The sequence below is a fragment of the Equus asinus genome, chromosome 27 (assembly GCF_041296235.1).
Source record: "Equus asinus isolate D_3611 breed Donkey chromosome 27, EquAss-T2T_v2, whole genome shotgun sequence".
In the NCBI taxonomy this organism is placed as follows: Eukaryota; Metazoa; Chordata; class Mammalia; order Perissodactyla; family Equidae; genus Equus; species Equus asinus.
In genome coordinates, this window is record NC_091816.1 from 13,993,079 (window position 1) to 14,014,221 (window position 21,143).

The following is a 21,143-nucleotide window of genomic DNA, read 5'->3' on the forward strand; positions in this document are numbered from 1 at the left end:
TTCCTAATTGGAAAGAAATGTTCTTAAACAAGACCATGGGTTCGCCAGACCTGACAGTGACTAATAAGGTCGGTCTAAGGACTGTCTGATGAAAGGGAAGCTGGATTTACATGTCACAGTGAATTTTTAAAGTAGTTTCACCCGGAGGTTTACTGCTGAATATAAATAAAATCTCTCTCCTTGGGCAATCCTCTCCCGACTCCTGCAGACATGCCTTGTTAATTAAATTAACTTTGAAATGACATTCAAACAATGTCTTCCTTCCAAACGCCTTTGTTTTCTCCAGGATCTACTTATTGACAAGCTGTTTCCTAAGGTTCCTGTGTAAACTGAGTACATTTCCCACCTGCAGCCTGCATACTAATTGGAGACAAGTTTTATCATCTCTGTAGTTGGTATTGGGGAGCTCTCACATCGTATTCATTTCACTGTGTACCAAATGGCCCACACACTTACAATACCGATAAACAAAATTATCTAGGGTGTTTACATAGGATCCGGATAAACACAAAATTTAAATCTCGTTTGCTGAAATTTACACATCTGAAGGCTAATCCCTGTGTTGAGGAGAGGATTTTTTTGTTGTTGTTAGTCTCTTTCAAAAATCAGGCTTTCGCGTTCGTAATTACAGCAGCTCTTGCCTTAAAAACATTAATTCCGAAGCGGCGGCTCCCGTCCGGGGTGCGGGCGCGCAGGCGCGGACACGCACACGTGGACACACACACACACTCACACGCCCCCGCCCACACCCTCTTCCGTGTGACTCGCTTGCGGGATTTACGGGCTTCGCCGCCGCGGATTACTGTCAGGTGCAGAAAGCAAGTCTTTGTTCGGCGGGCATTTTCCTCCCCCCGGATTTGACTGTTATTTACCGGCCACGTGAGCGCTGGGCGGGGGTCGGGCCGGCGGGGAGGCGCCCCAGGCGCGCGGAGACAAAGGCCAGCAGAGCGCGGCCAGTGCGGCCCGGGGACGTCTCCCCAGCTCCTGCGACACGTGCGAAATTGGACCGGACCTGCCTCCCACTGAGAGGCTCTTCCACAAAATGTCCTGTCCAAGCCCTTGGAAAGGTGTCGGCGTTTCCCGGGCCGGGGACGTCCCGGCCCGCGGGCCTGCCAGGGGCCGGATTCCTAGGCTGCGAGCGCGCCCGGGACTGTCGGGGTGTGGGGGGCTCCTTGGAAAGGGCGCACGCTTGGGGTACCAAGGAGAGCGCGTCTTTTTTTGGAAAGCCTCACAGCCACCTGAGCAGAATGAGAAACCGGACAGAGGGCCCTTTTGCCCTCGGGAGGGAGTACCGACCCCTCTGGCCCCTGACCTCCCACCCAGAGTGCCCGGAGCCCGAGCTCCGCCACCCGGAGGCCTCGCTCGTTACGCAGTTGTGGCCCCTTCCAGAGCTGGGGCTAGGGTGAGGAAGGCGTCGTGGGCGCAAAATTTAAGGGAGCACCGAAAAGTCAGCAGTCAAAATAAATAATATCGTAATGCAATGCTTTTTTAAAACACTTAATGCAAACACAAAACCCGTGATGAACAAAATATTAAATTCTAACCAGAGACAGGATCAGTGCAGTGCCGTGTTGAGCCATTTTGGAGACAGAGGTAAGAGGAAGATCCCCTCGGTTGAGCGGGGCCCCTCACAGCTCACCCGACCCGGCCCGGGGTGTCGCGGGATTCGGGGCGCAGTGGGAGGGCAGGCCTCGGAAGTGGAGGTCCCCCAAGGCCGGGTTAGGGAGTGGAGGGGTGGCCCTGGGGGCCGGAGGTGACAGCTCCGGAGAGCCGCTCCGCCTGGAACAAAGGCGAAGGAAGGCCGAGTCGGGGGCGGGAGGGACCCCGCGGGTTCGGCGGCTTCCACCCGCGACCTCGAGGGGAGGACCCGACCCCGCCGCCCCCGAGGCCCCTCTCGGCAGTTCACTCTCACTAACAAGACTTGGCAAGATGTCGGGCGAATAATTTTGCCTTCTGTCGTGTCCCCACCACGACGCGCACAAACCCCCTGCCAAAAGCAGCCTCTGGGAAATTAAATGCATAAGTAAAACTGGGGGCGGGAGAAAGGCTACATGACCTGGAAAAAGGGAGCAAAGAAGCCTGAATCGGCCCCAGAGCTTATTAAATCCTTGACGCGTACATTTCTCTGGGTCTGAGCTTCGCACCGAATGTGGAGTCATTTCCTGAGAAGACGACTCACACGTGTGCGGGAGGGGGTGACGACTTTTCCAAAAGCCGAAAACGTCGGGTTCCCCCCCCCCACCAGGGTTAAATCAACATCTTTAGGAAGCGTGGAAGGGAGTGGCACCCCGCCTTCCTCCAGGGGCACAACATTCCGGCCATTAATGCCTCCCCCTGGGTCGTAAAGCAACAAACCCAACACCTCGCTCCTCTTCCCGGGCTTCGGGGCGGGAGGGCTTGCTCTTTCATCTTCTAAGTTGGGGCTTGCCCACGTTCCTCGGGAAGCTATAAAGCTGATTTAATGGCTTAAGGTGAAAATCGATCATGCTAATGCATAAGCTGAAGTCTGAGGAATCGCATTTGAAAAAAGACTGGCCGCGCCGAACGCGCTCGGGGAGCCCGGGGCGAGGAGGTCCCCGGCCCGCCGGCTGCTTAGCGGTGCCCGGTTCTCCTCTTCGCTTCGGGCCCCGGCGCAGACCTGCGAGGCTGTCAGCGGGGGAGCACGGAGGTAAAAAGGGGTGAAACCTCCCAACCGGGCGCTGGCTCCTCGAGGCCGGCTTCTCGGCTGGCGACTTTCTGGACGCCGGACGCCGAACTCCGCAGCCGGGTGGAGGGGCGGCTCGGCCACGCGCGCCGGGCGAGCCACTAGCCGCGGAGGCCGGGGAGGCGCCGCCCGCTCCATTCACAAAGTCCGGGCGCTGCAGCCCGCCTGCCGGGCGGAGGCCGCCTCCCTCTTCCTCTCGCCCTCGGTTTTATGAATGGGCCCGCCGGCGAGCGCCGCGCGCCCAGTTTACTCCGCTCTTTGTGACGTCGCGTCCCCGTGACCGGGCGCGAGCTGCCGGCACTCCATTCACGCGCCGGGGAGGGGGCGGGAGGAGGGGCCCGCGGGGCCCGGGGAGCTGGGATGGGGCGGGGAGAGAGCGCGCGGGGCGGGGGAGGGCGCCAGGCCCAGAATGGAAAGAGGCGGGGCCTCGAGAGGTAGTAATGAATCTGCCCCCTCCCGGGGGAGAGCCGAGGAGCATTAATAAATCTCTAAGCCGAGGAGGAAACTCTGGCTGGGGCAGAGCGCCGAGCTCCGACTGTTGGTGGGGACCGGCGGCCGGAACCGCAGCGCCGGCGGCGGCGGCGGCTGGAGCAGCACGGCCGGAAAATACAATAGAGGCAACAACTGAAGGGAGCCCGTGGTCCTCTCCGTAAACACACTCCCCTCCAGCGCCGCCTCCCCCAGCGCGCGCCGTGCTGCCGGGCGCCCGTGGCCGCTCGGACTGCTATGTAACCGCCAGACTGCGCGAGGAAGGGGACCGGAGAGAAGAGGTTCGCCCGGGGGAGCCCCTGGGGGCCAAGTTTGCGGCACTTCTGCACGCGCCCTCCCGTAGCCCTCGCCCGCCCCTTCCTCCGCCCCAGCTGGCCCGGGTGTCCTCTGCCTCCTTGCGTGCCCAGCAGCCGCGGTTCCCGGCGACCATGGTGACGGTGGAGGAGCTGCGGGAGATGGACTGCAGCGTGCTCAAAAGGCTGATGAATCGGGATGAGAACAGCGGCGGCGCCGGCGGCAGCAGCAGCCACGGCGCCCTGGGGCTGCCGAGCGGCGGCAAGTGCCTGCTCCTGGACTGCAGACCGTTCCTGGCGCACAGCGCGGGCTACATCCGAGGCTCGGTCAACGTGCGCTGCAACACCATCGTGCGGCGGCGGGCCAAGGGCTCCGTGAGCCTGGAGCAGATCCTGCCCGCCGAGGAGGAGGTGCGCGCCCGCCTGCGCTCCGGCCTCTACTCGGCGGTCATCGTCTACGACGAGCGCAGCCCGCGCGCCGAGAGCCTCCGCGAGGACAGCACCGTGTCTCTGGTAGTTCAGGCGCTGCGCCGCAACGCCGAGCGCACCGACATCTGCCTGCTCAAAGGTAACCGCGGGCGCCGGGGCGCGAGCTGGAGGCTAGGTGTAGCGGGGCTTGGCGGCCGGGCCGTAACGGGCAGAGGAAGTCTCCGGAGGGCCTCGTGGCTGCGGGAATCCCTGCGCACTCCTTTGTGCGTGTCGGTGTGCACGGTTTTGCAAGGTTTTTGTGCGTTGGTGTGCAAGTGCGAGCTCGTGAAGTCCTCAGAGGCCGTGAGGGCGCGTTTCCTCTGTCACCTGTAAGTCCGCACCCTTCAGGGCGATTCTGCATGTATTTACCCTCACTAACTGTCCGGCCTCGGGGGCGAAGCGACCCATCTGCGTTGCCCACCTTCGAGTCCCGGGAATTGCCACTGTGCGAGTGGGGACAGGTTAGGCCTATCGGTTTGGCGGGCTCGGGCCCTGCACTGAGTCGGACCCCGAGAACCCAAGAGGTGGCGAAGTGGGCGAAGGAGAGTGAGCGCCGATGTGGGATGGGCCCTGCCGGTCCGACTGGGAACCAGCCCTCGGTCAATGCAGAAGGGGAGATCGGCTTGCGGACCCTGTGTGGAGCGATCTGTATCTCGTTTCCTGCTGCCCAACTCCGAGCTCCGCCTGGAAGGTGGCCAACTCCTGCCTCGGGCTAGATCCAGGCTCCGGGAGCCGGGGCGCAGGAGGTCTGAGTATTTGGGAAACGCAAGGCGGCATGGTACCTCTTAAATTCAGGCAGCGGCGAAGTACGACCTTTTGTTCAGACACGGTTCTCGAAGATCAGATGGCGGCGCGTGCTTGATTTAAGTGAACCCTGGAGAAACTCTTTGGGGAGGGGAGGTCTTGTCAAATCTATAAGTCAGAACCCCAGAAGGACCGGGCGTTATCCAAGTTACTGGGGGACCGTGCGCCGGCCGCACCTGCCCGGCGGTGTCGGGCGGCCGTTCTCCGCGACTCGGGCACGGGGTGGGCAGGGGGAGTGAGCAGGGCGCGAGGGGTAGGGGCGCCCCCTGTCGCGCTGCGCCCCTTCCTCCCGCCGCCGCATTCCGCGCATTCTTGCGCCCTAGACGGTCCTAGCCTCAGAAGCCGAGAGGCGTTTCAGACCCGGGCCATCAAAGAGCCGCTCTTTTCCCCCCAGGCGCCCCGCGCCCCCTCCCTCCTTTTCTTTCCTCTCCGGACCGGCTCAGCCGAGAGGAAGGGAGATGGTGGAGGGAGGAGGGGCGGAAACCTCTCCCCATCGCCCCATCCAAAAAGCACAACAAAACTGCTCAGTGCCGACAAGCCGGGTTTGCCCCTGGCGAACAGCGGGGGGCTTTGTTCTCGGCAGTTGTTTCCTGGCCATTTGACCTGTCAGCTGCTGGGGAAATGCTGCTGTTGACCTTTGGTTGAACCACTAAGGCGATTTTGCTGATTTTTCTTTCTCTGGGAGGGGCTGTGTTTTGCACCTCCGATTGAGCCCAGACCTCCTCCCTTCTCCCCAAAGCGCTTTAAGAGAAAGTGCCAGGAAGGGGCTTGCCCCGGAAAGACCGGCCGCTCAGCGGGGGAGCTGGGCGCTGGGGACGGCCGGCCTCGCCTGCCCTGGGCGGCGCGCTGAGCCCGGGGGCCCACCGCGGGCGTACGGCCAGCGGACTCCCGTGGCCACTACTGTCAGACGCCAGGGTGGGGGGCCAGGCTGTTGAGCACGCCTGCCCTCCCCTGCCGGGTGCTGGCGCTCGTGGGAACGATGAGAGAAATTTCTCTGGGACGAAAGTCCCTTTGAGTGGCTGGGGCTGGCTGGGATGTTCCCCGTGCCGCGCTGCCTTCGAGTCCCTTCGGATTCAGAGCCCGCGCGCGCGCCTTCCTTCGGGGGCCTCTGAACGCAGGACCCTTCTCGGGGTAGGGCCGACCCACGTGGAGTCTGGCTTCGTTTTATTTTATTTCTCTTCCGGGAAGAAATCTGGAGGGGACTGCCCTAGAGCGGCAGCTCGGGGACCTTGGCCCTTGGGCTCGGGGGCGCGCGGACACTTCGACCCCGCTCCCGGAGAGGGAGGCATATTTGGAAGGTTTTCCTACTCCGGCTCGTGGCACCTCCCTGGTCCCCCCGAAAGCCACCGGGAGAGCCCGGAGCCCGATCGTTTCCGAGAGTCGCTCCGCGGATGAGCCGCTGGCGCGAGGCAAATGCTACCGTACAGACTGGGAGACTAGCTCCGGGGAAAATGACAGTCCCCTGGCGGTTGGCGAGGTGCCCGGCCAACGGAAAAGGAGTGTTCGTTCTCAGGGCTGTTTCTTCCCGAGGCCTGCACTGCCTCCTGTTGTCTGACCTGGCGCCGACGGAGGGCGACCCTCTGCGTCTCAAAGTCGCTACCCTCTGAGATGTCGCCTGGGCGGCTTGTCGCCCTTCGGTCTTCTCAGGACCAGGCCCCGGGAGTAGCCAGGAGAGGTCGAGCTGGGTCTTGATAAGCAAAGGGAGGCTGCCTTTGGTAGCAGTCGCCTAAAATTCACAGAAGTGGGGGGCGGGGGTCTTCCAGCTTGTTCTGTAGAGGTGGTAGGTTATTTTCCTATTTGGGCTAAGCAGAGGCAGTCTTGACAAAATTCCTGCTCCTGGTCTCTGCCCTCTAAGGAGGAGCCGTCCCTAGTGTGGGCAAGCAGAAACAGGGCAGCGTCTGCTCCCGCGCCGGCGCGGGAAGGGCCCGGGAGGAAAGCCAGGCCTCCTCGGTGCCTTGGAGAAGAAGCCGGTGGAAGGGAAGAAAGGTGGGTTCATGGGAGGGAGCCTGGGGGCAGGAACTAAAGGGAAACGCGGACGAAAGCCCTTAGATTATCTTTAGTAAATGCCTGAATGGATTAGGGGTTGGGTAATTTGGTTCCCACCTGAGTTGTTCGTTTTATTTTGCAGCTAATGGGCCTGTGTGTCTCATTTGATGAGTGATGGCGGGTGTGGAGTAAAAGTGGTCAGAGTGAAGCCAGTGGAAGACGAATTGTTGGGTGTCCGCAGTCCTGGGGGGACAGTAAGAACAGAAGAATGTTTCAGAGGTTCTGTTATCCTTCCTGGCCATGGGCTTTCTAATTCTACCAACTAATTCTGTTTAAAAATCTGATTTTTCTATTTCTGTCACTTGGGCAGTTGGTTACTCACTGCAGGTAGTTAATGACTAACGCCACAAGCAAGAATTCATAGTTAAGAGGAAACTTAATATCAATCAAATGCTGCCTAGCCTTTACATTTCCTCATATTACCCAAGTTTTGCTAAAAGCAGTAACCCAAATCACTACATTTTCTGGTCTTTTTGCTAGGAAAAGATTTCCATTGGGGTAAATCTTTTTTTTTCTCCTCCAGCTCATTTTATTTAAAAATCCTGTAAGGCATTTTTAGTGACAGTTTAGAAATTTCAGCTTTCCAAATTTCATTACAGCACAGTACACATCTCCTTTGAAATGCTTTTCTCTCTCCTTCATAAACCCTTGGAGTAGGCTTTCAGACCCCCCTGGTCATTAGAGAAAGACCAAAAAAGCATTTTCTAACCTTAATAGAAGTCATTCTTTACCTCCCACATTCCCCAAATAACAAATCAGTTTGTTACATAGACGATTTCAGGAATAAAAACATTATCTTTCCTCCTGTCTGAAATTCATCTCAGCTCATGACCTTCGTCAGTCCTTATTCAAGTTCTGGTTTAAAAGTGGTCCTGGAGCTCTTTTGATAAATCGGGAGGATCAACGAGATAGTCCAGCTTCTCCCTCCAGGTCAGGCCTCACGTACCCCGTAGTCCCCAGGCCTGACCGGACTGCTTCTGACATTACACTTTCTGCAGAAAACGGCCACCAAGGCCAGTGATGAAGGGTGTGGATGGGAGGGTGGGGCTCGACTGGCAGCCCTGGCGATGACTCTGACTCTCATCTGTCTTTTCTCTCTATCCCCATTTGCCCAGCACATCCCAGTCCCCCAGAAGGTCAGTGGCATCGAGCAGCATCGCCCAGGGGTGGGGGTGGGGAGCTGACAGTGCTCACATCTTCCTCTCAGAGGGAAAAGGACTGGCTTTTCTTCTGGCAGATATGACACAATGCCCATGACAGCCAAAGATTGAGAGTGTCAGAATTATAAAAAATAGAAGGCCTCAAAGGTAATTTCTAACCCCTATTGTAATTCACTAAAGAATTACAATGAATGAAGCAAACTCACTCATTTTTGCCTCATTTGGACTGGATGCTTCTCTGCATGTAAATTGAGTGAGAACCTGATCGTCATTAAGCCCATCACAGCTCCCTTGGGCTTGTCCTCGATGCTTATAGGAGAGGTGGGCTGTCCCCACCACCACGATGGGCTGCACAGAACTGAGAGAGGGAGTTTTTAAGGAGCCTTTTTAATGAGCCAAGAAATTCCATGAAAAAATGAGAACATCTGAAACCAGATAGCCGGTTTCCTTACTGGGAGGCAGTTTCCGCCTACCGAAGAGGAAGTTTGGCAGGAAGAAAAGTTCACTCTCAAACGGAAGCCAGCTTGCTGAAGGCAGCAGATAGCACAGAGGGACCGGAGGGACTGCAAACAAGATCCAGCTCAGGGTGGCCTTAGGTGTCAGCCAGCTGGCTCAGCCCTGCAGGAGGTCTGTGCGTGGAGGCCCAAGGCAAGAAGCCCCCGCAGGTAAACTTTAAATACGGCTCAGCATTCCCACAGGCACTTACTGAGTGAACACCCACATCAAGGGAAGTTCTCAGGCAAATGACCTTCAGATGACCGCACACTTTCTTGCTGGTCAGTGTTTGCGTTGTATTGATAAGAGGTCCCTGGAGATCAAGGCCATAAGCCTGTCTGTGAACTGATGATATTCTGAGTGTTGAGAGTCATGGGAAAAAAGCAGCAGCCATATTAAGATCCATGACCATAATCACCACCAAAAGACAGTCTTCCCCATCACAGACCCCATTAAGAGTCCTATTATGGTGGTCCAATCAGAAAGCCTTTCGAGAGCCATTTCACACACATACTCTCCTACCCCTGCCTGGACGGGAGGTGGGTGGAAGGACTCGTGGCCAGCGGGTCATCCTTTGCAGTAAACTTTGAAAACTGCCTTGCTGTGCGAGTGGGTGTGAGAAAGAGAAAAGAGCAGGGAGTCGGACTGTAGATGTGGCACTCCTCAAGAAAGTTGGGTGAAAAATTACATTTCTTTCTTTCCCCCTAGACTTCAAGTTTTCAAATTAAGATGAGAAAATGGGAGTTTTAAGACTAGAAAGTCTATTATTAAATAAGAAACATGGGAAAAACAGGTCAAAATTAGATATCTGTTACGGAATTACGTTCAACAGGATGTAGGAAAACTGGGTGGAATTCATTGGTATGTCTGTTAGGAAATTGTATTCAGAAGACGGAAATGCAGAATTGGGTACCGGCTGTCAGTGTGTAGTTTGCAAATAAGTAGATCATGGACATTTAGGATCACAGAATATTGGAACTTAGAGATGATAGAGTCTGAAATTCTTATATTCTGAGGGTGGTAAAACCGTTCAGGAGGGAATGTGCTTGCTCAAGCCCCCCACGGCGCAGGCTGGGAGTTCGACCCACGTGGCACCTGCAGGAGCCTGTGTGTACAGCGGGAATAAGCCTTCCCTCTCATGAGTTTTGGCTAACACTTGGTGATCTAAATCTGGCTCCTGCTGCTCTCCATCATGACCCAGTATAGGGATACAGACACACCTGAAACCAGAGGTCCATGAAATTATATCCTTTTTAGTGCAATGCATTCTAGTAGTTTCTATCCTATTTCATTAAATAAAAAATGCTGGTCACGACTCCCTCTTGAGAACCTGTAGTTAAGAGAGCACTGAAAAGAAGCAGCGTTTGGTGAAATGTCAGCAGTGCCCTCTTCAGCTCATTTCTGTTTCTGCATGAAGGGTCTGTGTCTTCATGTGATGAAACCAGCACGCTGAGACCCCTAGAGAGGGACCACCAGGAAGGCAGAGATGGGCAAGCAGCTGGGTGGGCTCCTGATGGCCACATTAGAAGTGGCTTTGATGGGGCCTGCCCCGAGGCCAGGTGGTTGAGTTCACATGCTCTGCTTTGACAGCCCAGGGTTTCGCCTGTTCGGATCCTGGGTGCAGGCCTAGCACCGCTCATCAGGCCATGCTGAGGCAGTGTCCTGTATAGCAGAGCTATAAGGACCTACAAATATACAACTATGTACTGGGGAGCTTTGGGGAGAAGAAGAGAAAAAAAAGAAGACTGGCAACAGATGTTAGCTCAGGGCCAATCTTTAAAAAAAAAGTCAGCTTTGAGGCCAGTGGGCTGAATGCTGGTCCTGCTCTTACCTGGGGGCTGCCCTGCACCTCAGTTCCCTTTTCTGTAAAATTGGGGCTAGTCAGGCCTTTCTCAAGGGCTGCTGGTTGGATATGTGGATGGAACGAGCCTGGTACCTAGTGGGCTGTCATTTTTATTCACATGGATCTGATACCCAGAGATGACTTCCTGGGGGGTGGCCTCGTGGGGTGTGGACTGGCGTGGTTCCTAACTTGTCCCCTTCCATCTGCGCCGCCTCGCCTGCATGCCCCTGCTCCAGCATCGCAGAGTCTGCTCCTCCCCGGCCCTGGCCCCCGCCAGAGGAGCTCCTTTGGGGATGCTCCTTGTAACAGCCAGCCACAGACCCTCAAAAGCCAGCGGGAGCTCAGGAGGGCGAACCCCCTTCATTGCTGCCCCCCGTCAGGGATGCCACCCTCCAGTGCTCTCCCGTTCCTTGGGCTAATCTGCTTCTTCAGATCCTTTCAGATCGCCGGAGGGAAGTGACCTTTCAGTAATCCTTTTCCTGCTCCGTTCTAATGGTGGCTTTCCCAACCGTTGCTGTCTCCCTGTCCTGTTAGGAGCAGCCTGGAGGGAGATGACAAATGATCTCCCTCAGGCCTGGTCTGGCCTCTGGGTCACCTCTGTCCTGCCCGCTGGGCCACTTGCGCCCCCATCTGCCACACCCTCAAGGGTCAGCTGGGGATCCCTCCACGGGATTGGTTGATGATCGATGGGGAGCTAGCGGATGTCCCTGGCTGGGAAGGACGCTGAGGTCAGGAAGCGCCGTACCCACACTTCCGCTGTCTAACTACTAGGTCTCAAGATTCCGACTGGAAAAAAATAAGTAAAGCTCTAGAGGAGGAAGCTGTCCAAAGTCTTGGAAGTTGGCAGTAATGCTGTAGTCCCCTTGTAGGTGCCATAAAAGGAAACCTTCATTATGAGTCTCCCCGAGGCCAGGCGCAGAGTGCTGGCTGTCCCAGTCAGTCCTCGAAGGATGCCGCGTGTGGTCGTTTCATCACATTTTACAGATGAGGAGGAGGCTCAGAGAGGTTCAGTGACAGCCCCAGGCTGCACAGCTGATGATTCACCGGGTGGTTGGGATTCAGCTCAGACCTCTGAGTCTCACTGCAAAGGCTGTGTGCTCAGCGATGGGAAGAGCATTCTCTCAACCACCGTGAGGCTCCTCCCCTCGCTGCCCTCAGAGGTGCTTCTCCTCGGTGACCTTGGACCTGGCCCTGGCTTCCTGTGCCTCCACCACCCACTTTCGGGGGAGGGGGGGGCGGGGAGTCGCGCTTCTCTGCCTGTCTAGGTGATAAGCTTTGGGGGGCACCACTCATGCCTTACATTTCTTTGAAAAAAGTGTGTTTTGATAGCTCAAATTAACACAAGGATCATTTTATTAAAAAGATTCCAAATCCTATAGAGCTATCTGGAGTAACAAGCGGTGGGTTTTTATGTAGGCGTTCAGTGATGGCTTGTTGATCCATCCATTTCCCCTCCCACTTTCTCCAAACGGGAGCATTTGCTGAAGTTTCTTGGCCCAGAGGCCCATGGCAGGGACTTCAGCTCAAGACGTTTGCTGGCTCTTCTTCTGCCCTGCTCTGTCCACTGCATTTGGGGCAGCAGTGTTTGCAGCTTTATAAGGGGGGTGACGGGGTGATAATGGCAGGGAGGGGTGCCCCTGCGATGAGAGGACCTCTAAGAGCACCGGAACGTCTGAAACTGGCAGTGGTGGCCCCTGCAGCAGGTTTTCCATCCAGGGAGGCTGGTCATTATGACTCAGCAGGAGCGGGGGCCTGTGACCAGAGAGAGATCCGTTTATATCCTGAGGGAGGGAGTGGAGGGGAATCGAGAAGCCTCCGGTCAGAGAGGAAAAAATGTCTGCCTTGTTTCTGTAAGCCTTATGATGTGGCAAAGAATCACTTGCCTTCCTCTCCAAGGCCGTTGTTTCTAGGGCTGGGATTCAGGGCAAGTAATTGACTAACCATCACATGGCTGCATGTTGGAAGATCACCCTGAACCATTACAGGGAACAGTGGCACCATAGTGCTCTGTTGTAAGGATTTAAAGGTCCAGCTACATACATGACTGTCAGTTGAATGGGTCCATTAGCGTGATTGTTCCACTAATGAATTCAGTGGTTGCAGGCCCTACTGAATTAATTAATTTATTTTTACGTAAGTTTGCGGGTTTTTTGGGGGGGTGTATAATTGACATATAACATTATGTTAGTTTCAGGTGTATAATGTAATGATTCGATATTTGTCTATATTGCAAAATGATCACCACAATAAAAGTCTAGTTAACATCTGTCACCATACATGGTTAAAAATTTTTTTTTCTTGTGATTAGAATTTTTAGGATCTACTCTCTTAGCAGCTTTCAAATATGCGATACAGTATTATAAACTATAGTCACCCTGCTGTAATTACATCTCCAGGACTGACTTGTTTTATAACTGGAATTTTGTACCTTTTGACCCTCTTCATCTGCTGAATTAATTTATAATCCATCTTGGGTCCTACAGAAACTGCAAAGTAAAAATGCAAGCAGGGCCAAATACTGACAGTAGATGGTAAGTGACCCACAGAGCAAGGGCCCAGAGACCGCAAGAAAATCAGAGATGCAGGCTGAGCGCCTTGTCCTCTTGTCTCTTCTCTCGGTGTTTCTCTGCCCATCCCCGCCCAGCTGGCACTTCCCTGCTCGCACTAACACTATTCCCCATAAGTTGGCCATTTATCTTTTTTTACGTAAAAGACTCGTTTCCCCGGAAGATAATCCCATAGATAACCATTCCAGGGCTTAGCAACTCTCAGGTCAGGAAATCCTCCTTTGCCCCAAACCTGTATGTAGCAAGAGGGATTTATTTAGATTTAAGCCTGTTTCTTCTTGTTTTGGCTCCTTGTTGATGGAACAGCTGTTCACGAGGCCTCGCGATTGGCATCTGTTCTGTTGCTGAGATCCAGAAGGGCTGGTGCCAGGGTATTTTTTTCCTTCTCTCCCACATTGGAGGACCTCTTCAGAAGAAGCGCTGAAGTTGGGGGATGACAGCTTTGCAGGTCCCAGGGCCCAGCTGCAGGCTGCCCAAGCACTCATGAAAACCCACAGTGGCCATTCCCTCTTTCATGCTTTGTCATCACCCTAAGGAGCTCCTCTGCAAAAAGTCCCTTCTGCATACCCCTTGCACAGCTTGCTTTGTGTGTCTGCATCCCATACCAAAGTCTCGTCCAAATAGCTTTACTGCCAGTCTTCAGGATTTAGCCACGACCAAATGTGGATTCTGCATCTCTGAAAAATACTCCATAGCCTGTATCTCTGGGTCCACAGCGCCACCCAGTGGCAAATGTGAATCCAGCCAGCCCAGCTTCCCAACGGCTCTCAGTCGTGGGTAGGATTCAAGCGCTTCCCGGTTTCCTGCCGGCTTAGTGATGCGCCTAACCTGCTTCTTTCTCCTTTACAGGTGGCTATGAGAGGTTTTCCTCCGAATACCCGGAATTCTGTTCCAAAACCAAGTCCCTGGCAGCCATCCCACCTGCTGTGTCCCCAAGCGCCCCCGAGTCCTTGGACCTGGGCTGCGGCTCCTGTGGAACCCCCCTGCACGACCAGGTTGGGAGGGGCTTCTGTTCAGAGCTCTGCTTTTCACGGGCTTTGGACGCAGTACCTCAAGTTGGGGAGAACGTGGTGAACCGCGAGTATGGGGTGGGATGTTAGGTGGGTTAGGAATAAATTCCATTTGTTCCTTGGAATTCTTCCCCTTCCCTCTCTTAGTACCCTTGCTTTCAAAAAATATATAAAGACATAACTCGCTGAGTAGCCACTAGAGTTATGTGCAGACAAGCGAGGAGGCCGGCTGGAGCGGGAAGGGTGTGACCTGCCATGTAGGAAGCTGAGAGACACCCTCCTTTGAAGGAGTGGCCTGTGGACCCCCAGCCCTGATCTACAACAGTCCGCTTGTCCCTCATGTACGACCCAACTGTAAACACCAAATGGACATAAATGGTCAGCCAACCCTCCCCTAAGAAAATCAACTCAAGCTACCACACTTCTTACACACCCACCCCTTCCAGCCCTTTCATTTAGATGGAGAGAGAGTGAATTTATGGGGTCCAGCAACTCTGCTCCCCAAATCCCAGATCACTCGCGTGGCCCTGACTCAGAAAACTGTCATTAATTTAAGCCAACATTACTTCATTTTACCAAGGTCCCTCCTCTTGTCTGTGAGGCTGACATGGTGTCTGCTTTATTTTTTTTTAATTGAGTCTGGCCTAGGTTCATGTTTTAACTTTTTTTTTTTAAAGATTGGCACCTGGGGTAACAACTGTTGCCAATCTTCCTTTGTTTTTTTTTTTAAGGATTGGCACCTGGGCTAAGAACCGTTGCCAATCTTTTTTTTTTTTTTTTTTTCTGCTTTATCTCCCCAACCCCTGTACACAGTTGTATATCTTAGTTGCAGGTCCTTCTAGTTGTGGGATGTGGGACGCCGCCTCAACGTGGCCTGATGAGCGGTGCCATGTCCGTGTCCAGGATCCGAACCCTGGGCCACCGCAGCAGAGCGCACGAACTTAACCACTCGGCCACGGAGCCGGCCCCTGGTGTCTGCTTTTGACGTGCCAAGAGAAGGCTTACCCAACCATAAGTCCCTAAACCACAAAACACATAGCTTGATGATTAGCAGGTGCAAGCTCTGAATGTCACAGTGTGGCAAGCCAGCCTCGTGTCTGCCCCTCCATTCATCACAGGGGAGGTAGGCTGCTGGAGCCAATGGGAGGGGCCCCCAAAACTTTCCCTGTCCTGGCTTCTCTGCCCACAGCAGAGTGGAGTGTAAAGGCTGGAGACGTCCCACTGAGCCCCTTGTTCCCTCCAGGAGCCCCTGTGGATGAGGGGAGACCTGGAAGGCTGTGTCCACAGGCATTCTCCCCAGGGTCTGTGCAAGCCTACCTCAGGCTGGCTTCCCTCCCCCCGGCCCAAGCCCCCCACTGGCCCTTTTCCTAGCTGCCCACACTCATGATGCCTGGGGGCCCTTGTTTTCCCTTTCTGGTGCAGGGGGGTCCTGTGGAGATCCTTCCCTTCCTCTACCTCGGCAGTGCCTACCATGCAGCCCGGAGAGACATGCTGGACGCCCTGGGGATCACGGCCCTGTTGAACGTCTCCTCCGACTGCCCCAACCACTTTGAAGGACACTATCAGTACAAGTGCATCCCGGTGGAAGACAACCACAAGGCCGACATCAGCTCCTGGTTCATGGAAGCCATCGAGTATATCGGTAGGCTGGCCCTGGCTGGGGTCCCGGGTCCCAGGCCGGGTGGGGAGGACGAGAGGGAACCACTTGTAACTCATGTGTTGAAGGAGGGATTTAGGAGATGCTGTATCCAGGGTGTACGCAGTTTGCATCCTCCTCCACAGGAAGGCCTGCCCATTGGATGTTGCGTTGGGTGGGGATAGGAAGACAAACTCCCACGCCTGCCAGTACTGTTGGCTTACAGAGCCAATAACCTTTCCTTCTGTGTCTTCAGCTCTCTAGACCCATAAGGCTTTGGGGATAAGGAGGAAGACAAAGAAAGGGAGAAATGGGTCGTTGGTTTTGTTTCTGCAAATGGAAATCCTTGACTGTGTTGGGGTTTAACTGGCTTTAGCACAAGTTTTTCCTAAGTGGAGTGCATTTCTTCGGTTAAGTCTCAAAAATATCCCAGAAGGGGTGGAATGCTAGGATATTTTAGTCCCTCCCACGTGGGTTTCTTCCCTCCCCTTTCAGCCGAGAACGGTTCTTCCCTCAGTGGGAGTGTCCCATCCTCCATGCTTCTCAAATCCTCCCGCACCCCGCGTTCTGGCTCAGGCCCCCTGCACCTGCCGTTAGGTGAAGGCTCAGGACCGCCGAGGGCACTAATCGCATCTCTCTGCCCCAGATGCGGTGAAGGACTGCCGCGGGCGGGTGCTGGTGCACTGCCAGGCGGGCATCTCGCGCTCGGCCACCATCTGCCTGGCCTACCTGATGATGAAGAAGCGGGTGAGGCTGGAGGAGGCGTTTGAGTTCGTCAAGCAGCGGCGGAGCATCATCTCGCCCAACTTCAGCTTCATGGGGCAGCTGCTGCAGTTCGAGTCGCAGGTGCTGGCCACGTCCTGTGCCGTGGAGGCCGCCAGCCCTTCCGGGCCCTTGCGGGAGCGGGGCAAGGCCACCCCCACCCCCACCTCGAAGTTTGTCTTCAGCTTCCCAGTCTCCGTGGGTGTGCACTCGGCCCCCAGCAGCCTGCCCTACCTGCACAGCCCCATCACCACCTCCCCCAGCTGTTAGAGCCACTCTGGGAACCCCAAAACCAGTCGGCTTCTGGCAAGGGTTAGGTGGGCCATGTGTGGGCAGCAAGTCGGGACCTGCTGGGGGCAGGCGACCAAGCTCCTTCCCATCCATTTCTCCTTGGCCAACCATGGGGCCAGCTAGAATGGCAATAAGGACTGAATACCATATAAAAAGCAAACAAACAAAACACTCCAACTTACAGCAATAATGGCTGCCTCAGCAGGCAGGGGAGCCCTTGGTTTGGTTTATGTGTCAGTTTTACTTTTCAGATAGGAATTTGTTACCTCATTTTTTGAAGCAGTAAGGCTTGAAGTTATGAAACCCACAGATCCTGGCAAACGTGCGCACCCAGTTTGATTTACGGGGAGAGGGCGGGCGGGAGGGAAAGGAACCGGAAGAAAACAGGTCTGCCGGAAGTGCCTGGTTCTCTGTGTTTGGTCCCTTTTTGTTTTCCTAGTTAGAGGAATTTTTTTTTTTTAAAGAAATCTTTGAGGACATGATTTTCCTTTCTGAGTCACCCACAGGTGAAAAATTATGCTTAATAATAAATAAAAGTATTTATTAAGAGTTTCCTTGGAGTATGTAAGTACAAGGAGTCTAGTGACAGTGGATTTAGGATGTATTTATGTTGATGTCCATCAGCCGAGCACAAGAGCATGCGAGCCTCAAAGCAGTGAGGGAGTCAGTGGTGTCTCCTCCGTGTGGACCGGTTAGCATGATGATCAGCTTGCATTGGGTGCCACTGAGAAGCAGGCCAGGGCGGGTGGGAGGAGGAAGAAAGGAAAGGATGACATTTTAGTCGCTTTTGAAGCTGGTTTCTGGGCACATAGACCACTGATGCCGTAAACCACAATACCACCTTCTCTCTCTGATGATCGGTAACTCAGTTTGGCGGTGGCAGCATTTGCTTACAGGCCTGCCTGAGGACTTGTATACCATCTGTGATAAATGCTATACCATATATGGTGCTCCTGAAAAATTGGGTGCAATTCAGATTTTCCTACAGCAAATCATCTGGCAAGGCCATTGGGAAAACCAGCTAACTAGAGACAGGTCGGAAATGGATCCTTTTCTAAGTGGAAGCACCATCTCTTTTTGCATAGATTGGAGTTTTTAATTGTAGGGGGTTTACTCTGAAGTATACCAAGAAATTCTTGTGTTCTTCAAATTCCTAGTTTAGGTGAATATTTTTAAAGGCCCTCTTTTGAATAAAAAGAGGGGCGTGGACCCACATTTCAGGTCTCGCTGAGGCCTAGAATGGCAGAAGAGCGTGAGTGAGGAGTCGGGCAGACTCTGCTTGGGAGCTGGCTGCTGGGCTTCCATGACGGGCATGCAGGGCACTTGGGTGCCACTGTGGAATCCTTCCATGGGATAATGCCGTCTTAAGGGTCCTTTCCAAATGGAGGAATGGCTTTTGGAGGAAGAAGGATGTTTTCTGTGGTTTGGACTTGGGGGGAGGGAGGAGGGAACAAGCTCCATGTCGTTTCATTTGTAGTGTCGTGGAACAGTGTTGTCACAGAGTGCCAGATTAGAGGTAATTGCAAACTTGTCTAGAAACGAGAGCATGTTTCTTTTAGCCCTTTGAGAATCTACATCTAAATGAACATTCTTGCTCACCCGTAAATAACTTCAAGCCTCAATGTCAGAATAGTGTTGGAATGCTCTTTCTCACCCTGGCATCCCAGACAGGACCAGGTTGGTTACATTTCCTTCCAGAAACATAAACCTGTGTTGGCATCATTTGTCTTGCCTTTTGTCAAGCCCGTCTCTGGGTGAGGCCCAAGTTCCCGCTTCCTGTTTTGAGAAAAGCCTGGGGCTCCCTCCTTCCCCAGGAGCTGCTTGGCTGAATAGCGAGGGGTAAGCCATGGAGGGGTTGGGGTTCCTGGACAATGGTCCTATTTAGAGACGGCACGGTTGGACGTTCCCATTTTTTCCATGCCTCCTGGAAGTCGCTTCTTGTTTTGTGATGAATGCAGTCAAGTGGGTTCTGCAGCTGAAAGAGCGATGGGTTCCAGCAGCAGAGAGGGGAGGGCGAGAAGCCTGGAACAGATTCACTTTTTATAGAATGAGTCTACACTTGCCAAAACCTGCGTATCCTGCTTTCCCAGACTGGATTCCAACCACACGGACAGTCGGAGCTCAGGACCAGCCCCAGACATGCCTTTCCCCTGCTTTCCAAGTCAAGTCTTCACCACAATATCAGACTGCTATTTATAAAGCCATTTTCTTTGTACTTGATAACAGCATGAGTCCCCAAACTCTTAGAAATAAAATAGGAAATTGGCTTGATTGGAAAAGGGGATTTGGGGTCGTTATTCTCCCATCAGAAGCCTCTTGAATGACTTAGAAGTGTTCTAAGGAAGACACCATGGCAGGGTCAGTCCAGTGGGTTTCAACAGAAATCCCTCCCATGGAATGATTTCTGGTGACGTGAAATTTCTATAATGGCCAAAAAGCATTGCCGCTTGCACTGATTATCAACTGTGCTGTTGTCTACAAAAGGCTGTAGACTCACTGGATCTTTCTATAGAGACTGGGGAGTGCTGCCAGTTCCCTCCTGGAATCTTGTGTGACCCAAGGGTGCTGGTGGAGCCCTCAGGGAAATGGGCCTCCTCTCCCACGGAGCGGTAGTAGGCTGAAGCTGCTCGTGAGCAGGTGGCCGGGAGATCCCAGCTGCGGTCTTTCCCTTCCTGATGCCGTTTTCCTCAGGTGCTCATTCCACCTGGATTCCAGACTTTTCAACGAAGTTGGGAAGCCATGAAGAAACATTTAAAATCCTTGGGAAGGCGGCCAGAGGGAGGTAGGATGGTTGATTCAGGTGTGAGGGGAAGGGGCCGTTAGACTGGCCTCTAAGCCGGTAGTTTTAAGGCAGTGGTTCACCTTGGCTGCCCATTAGCATCAACGGGGGAGCTTTCAAAACCTTGCTCCTAGGCTATCCCAGACCAATTAAACCAGCATTTCTGGAGGAGGGACACAGGCATCAGTGTGTTTCAGAGCGCCCAAGTGCTGTCCATGTGTAACCAATTTGGGGAACTGCTTTCTGGATGGCAAGGTGCTGTTGGAGGCTGGGTCTTCATAACACAGAGTTGACTTGTCTCACAGAAACCACAGCCCGAGTTTGTCATTGGCTCAGCATAGTCTCACTGCCAGTCCCAGCCTGGCTGAGGGACAAGATGGTTTCTGTCAGGAGCTCAAGGAGCACGTGACCTCCTGAACAGGGCACCCTTTCATGCCCCTTGCAAGTCAGCTGATCTGTGCAGCATTGTTGGGAAACTGAATACAGTGTCTGGATGTTGATGTTTTTCCTCTTTGAAGATATCCCTCCCCCCAGGAGCACCCTGCCCTTCCTCAGAGTTTATGAGTCACACGAGGAAGAGGCTTCTTCAAGACAGAGCAATGCAATACTTGTAACTTCTGTAAATAGCCCCATCTTTCAGAGTGATGTCATTTCTACATTTGATATGCTTGTATTTCCGTAGGATGTATATAGTTTAGGGAATTTTTTTGTTTGGTTTTGTTTTTTTAGAAAAGTCAACATGTCTGTTTTTATTTATTGCTTGAAAAAGATCATTTGAAGAAAAATAAATACATTTCCAACCACCTCTGGCTTGGTTCATCTTTTTCTTGAAAACTGTGCTGCTACAGTGACTTGGAAGGGGGAGAGAGAAGATCTGGGTCATTTGACCATCTTGCTTGTTTAGTAATGTCTACAGTGGAGACTGGCCCCCAAATCAGTGAGCCCATGGTTGCTCCCTGGACGCCACTCAAGGTCAGTGACAGGAGAAGGCTAATAGGAAGCCCTAAGAACCTGGTTTCTCTAGGCAGAGAGACTGGCAGGAAGAACTGAGTGGTAAGAGACAGGGAGTGTCCTTCATCTGAAAGTCTGCTTTGTGCCAAGCACAGGATGGAGCAATCAGGATGGCTGCTGAGTGGGAGAGGGCTGGCCGAAACAGCCTAAGCACGGGTGATTAGGGCTGTAACAGAAGAGTGTATGAGGAGTGACCACCGCTGGAACACCCCTGCCCATCCATAGCAAGGGGGTCCAGCCCAGTTCACAGAATCCTAGGAAACTTTACTGACCTCACATTCTCCTGGAATCATGGAAATAAGCATTGTGTTTCAAGGCCAGATTGAAGAAATAAACAGTTGAAGATGCTACAAATCAGTGGTTACCCAATGCTGATCTGTGGATTGCTTGTTTCAGATTCCATTGGTACAAATTCCCCAAATCGTAAACCAGAAGCGTGGGACATAACGAGAGCACTTGACAAAGGCAGAAGGACATCCTGTGTTCTTGGATAAAAAAAGACTCGATATTGAAAAGATATTATTTCTCCATAAATTAACCTATACATTTAATGTGATCTAAATCAAAACACCAACAGGATTTGGGAGGAACATGGCAACATGATCCTGATTTCACCTAGAGAAATAAATATGCAGAAATAGGTAGGAAAATGGGAAAAATGATGAGGAGGGAATCCTAAGGAGGGGGGATATATCTCCTTTTGTGTGGTGCATCTATCACTATTGTGATAAAAATACTTTAAAATTTTTTATCAGAGATAATTTTAAAAATATGGAGATTCTTGG

General features: G+C 53.4%; 1 protein-coding gene across 1 annotated transcript; it reads left to right on the plus strand.

Moving 5' to 3' along the window:
* Positions 1-3,213: 3,213 nt before the first annotated feature.
* DUSP4 (dual specificity phosphatase 4) lies at positions 3,214-20,149 on the plus strand. Its single transcript, XM_014830959.3, has 4 exons — positions 3,214-4,054; positions 13,719-13,864; positions 15,302-15,521; positions 16,162-20,149. The coding sequence occupies exons 1-4, from the start codon at positions 3,622-3,624 to the stop codon at positions 16,545-16,547; spliced, it is 1,185 nt and encodes a 394-aa protein (XP_014686445.1). The 5' UTR covers positions 3,214-3,621; the 3' UTR covers positions 16,548-20,149.
* Positions 20,150-21,143: the final 994 nt, after the last annotated feature.

Bases quoted from the DNA above. Each gene is read 5' to 3' on its own strand.
- DUSP4 (XM_014830959.3), top strand. From the start codon at position 3,622: ATGGTGACGGTGGAGGAGCTGCGGGAGATGGACTGCAGCGTGCTCAAA. The intron at 13,865-15,301 runs GTTGGGAGGGGC...TTTCTGGTGCAG, and splicing joins GAACCCCCCTGCACGACCAG to GGGGGTCCTGTGGAGATCCT. The intron at 15,522-16,161 runs GTAGGCTGGCCC...TCTCTGCCCCAG, and splicing joins GGAAGCCATCGAGTATATCG to ATGCGGTGAAGGACTGCCGC.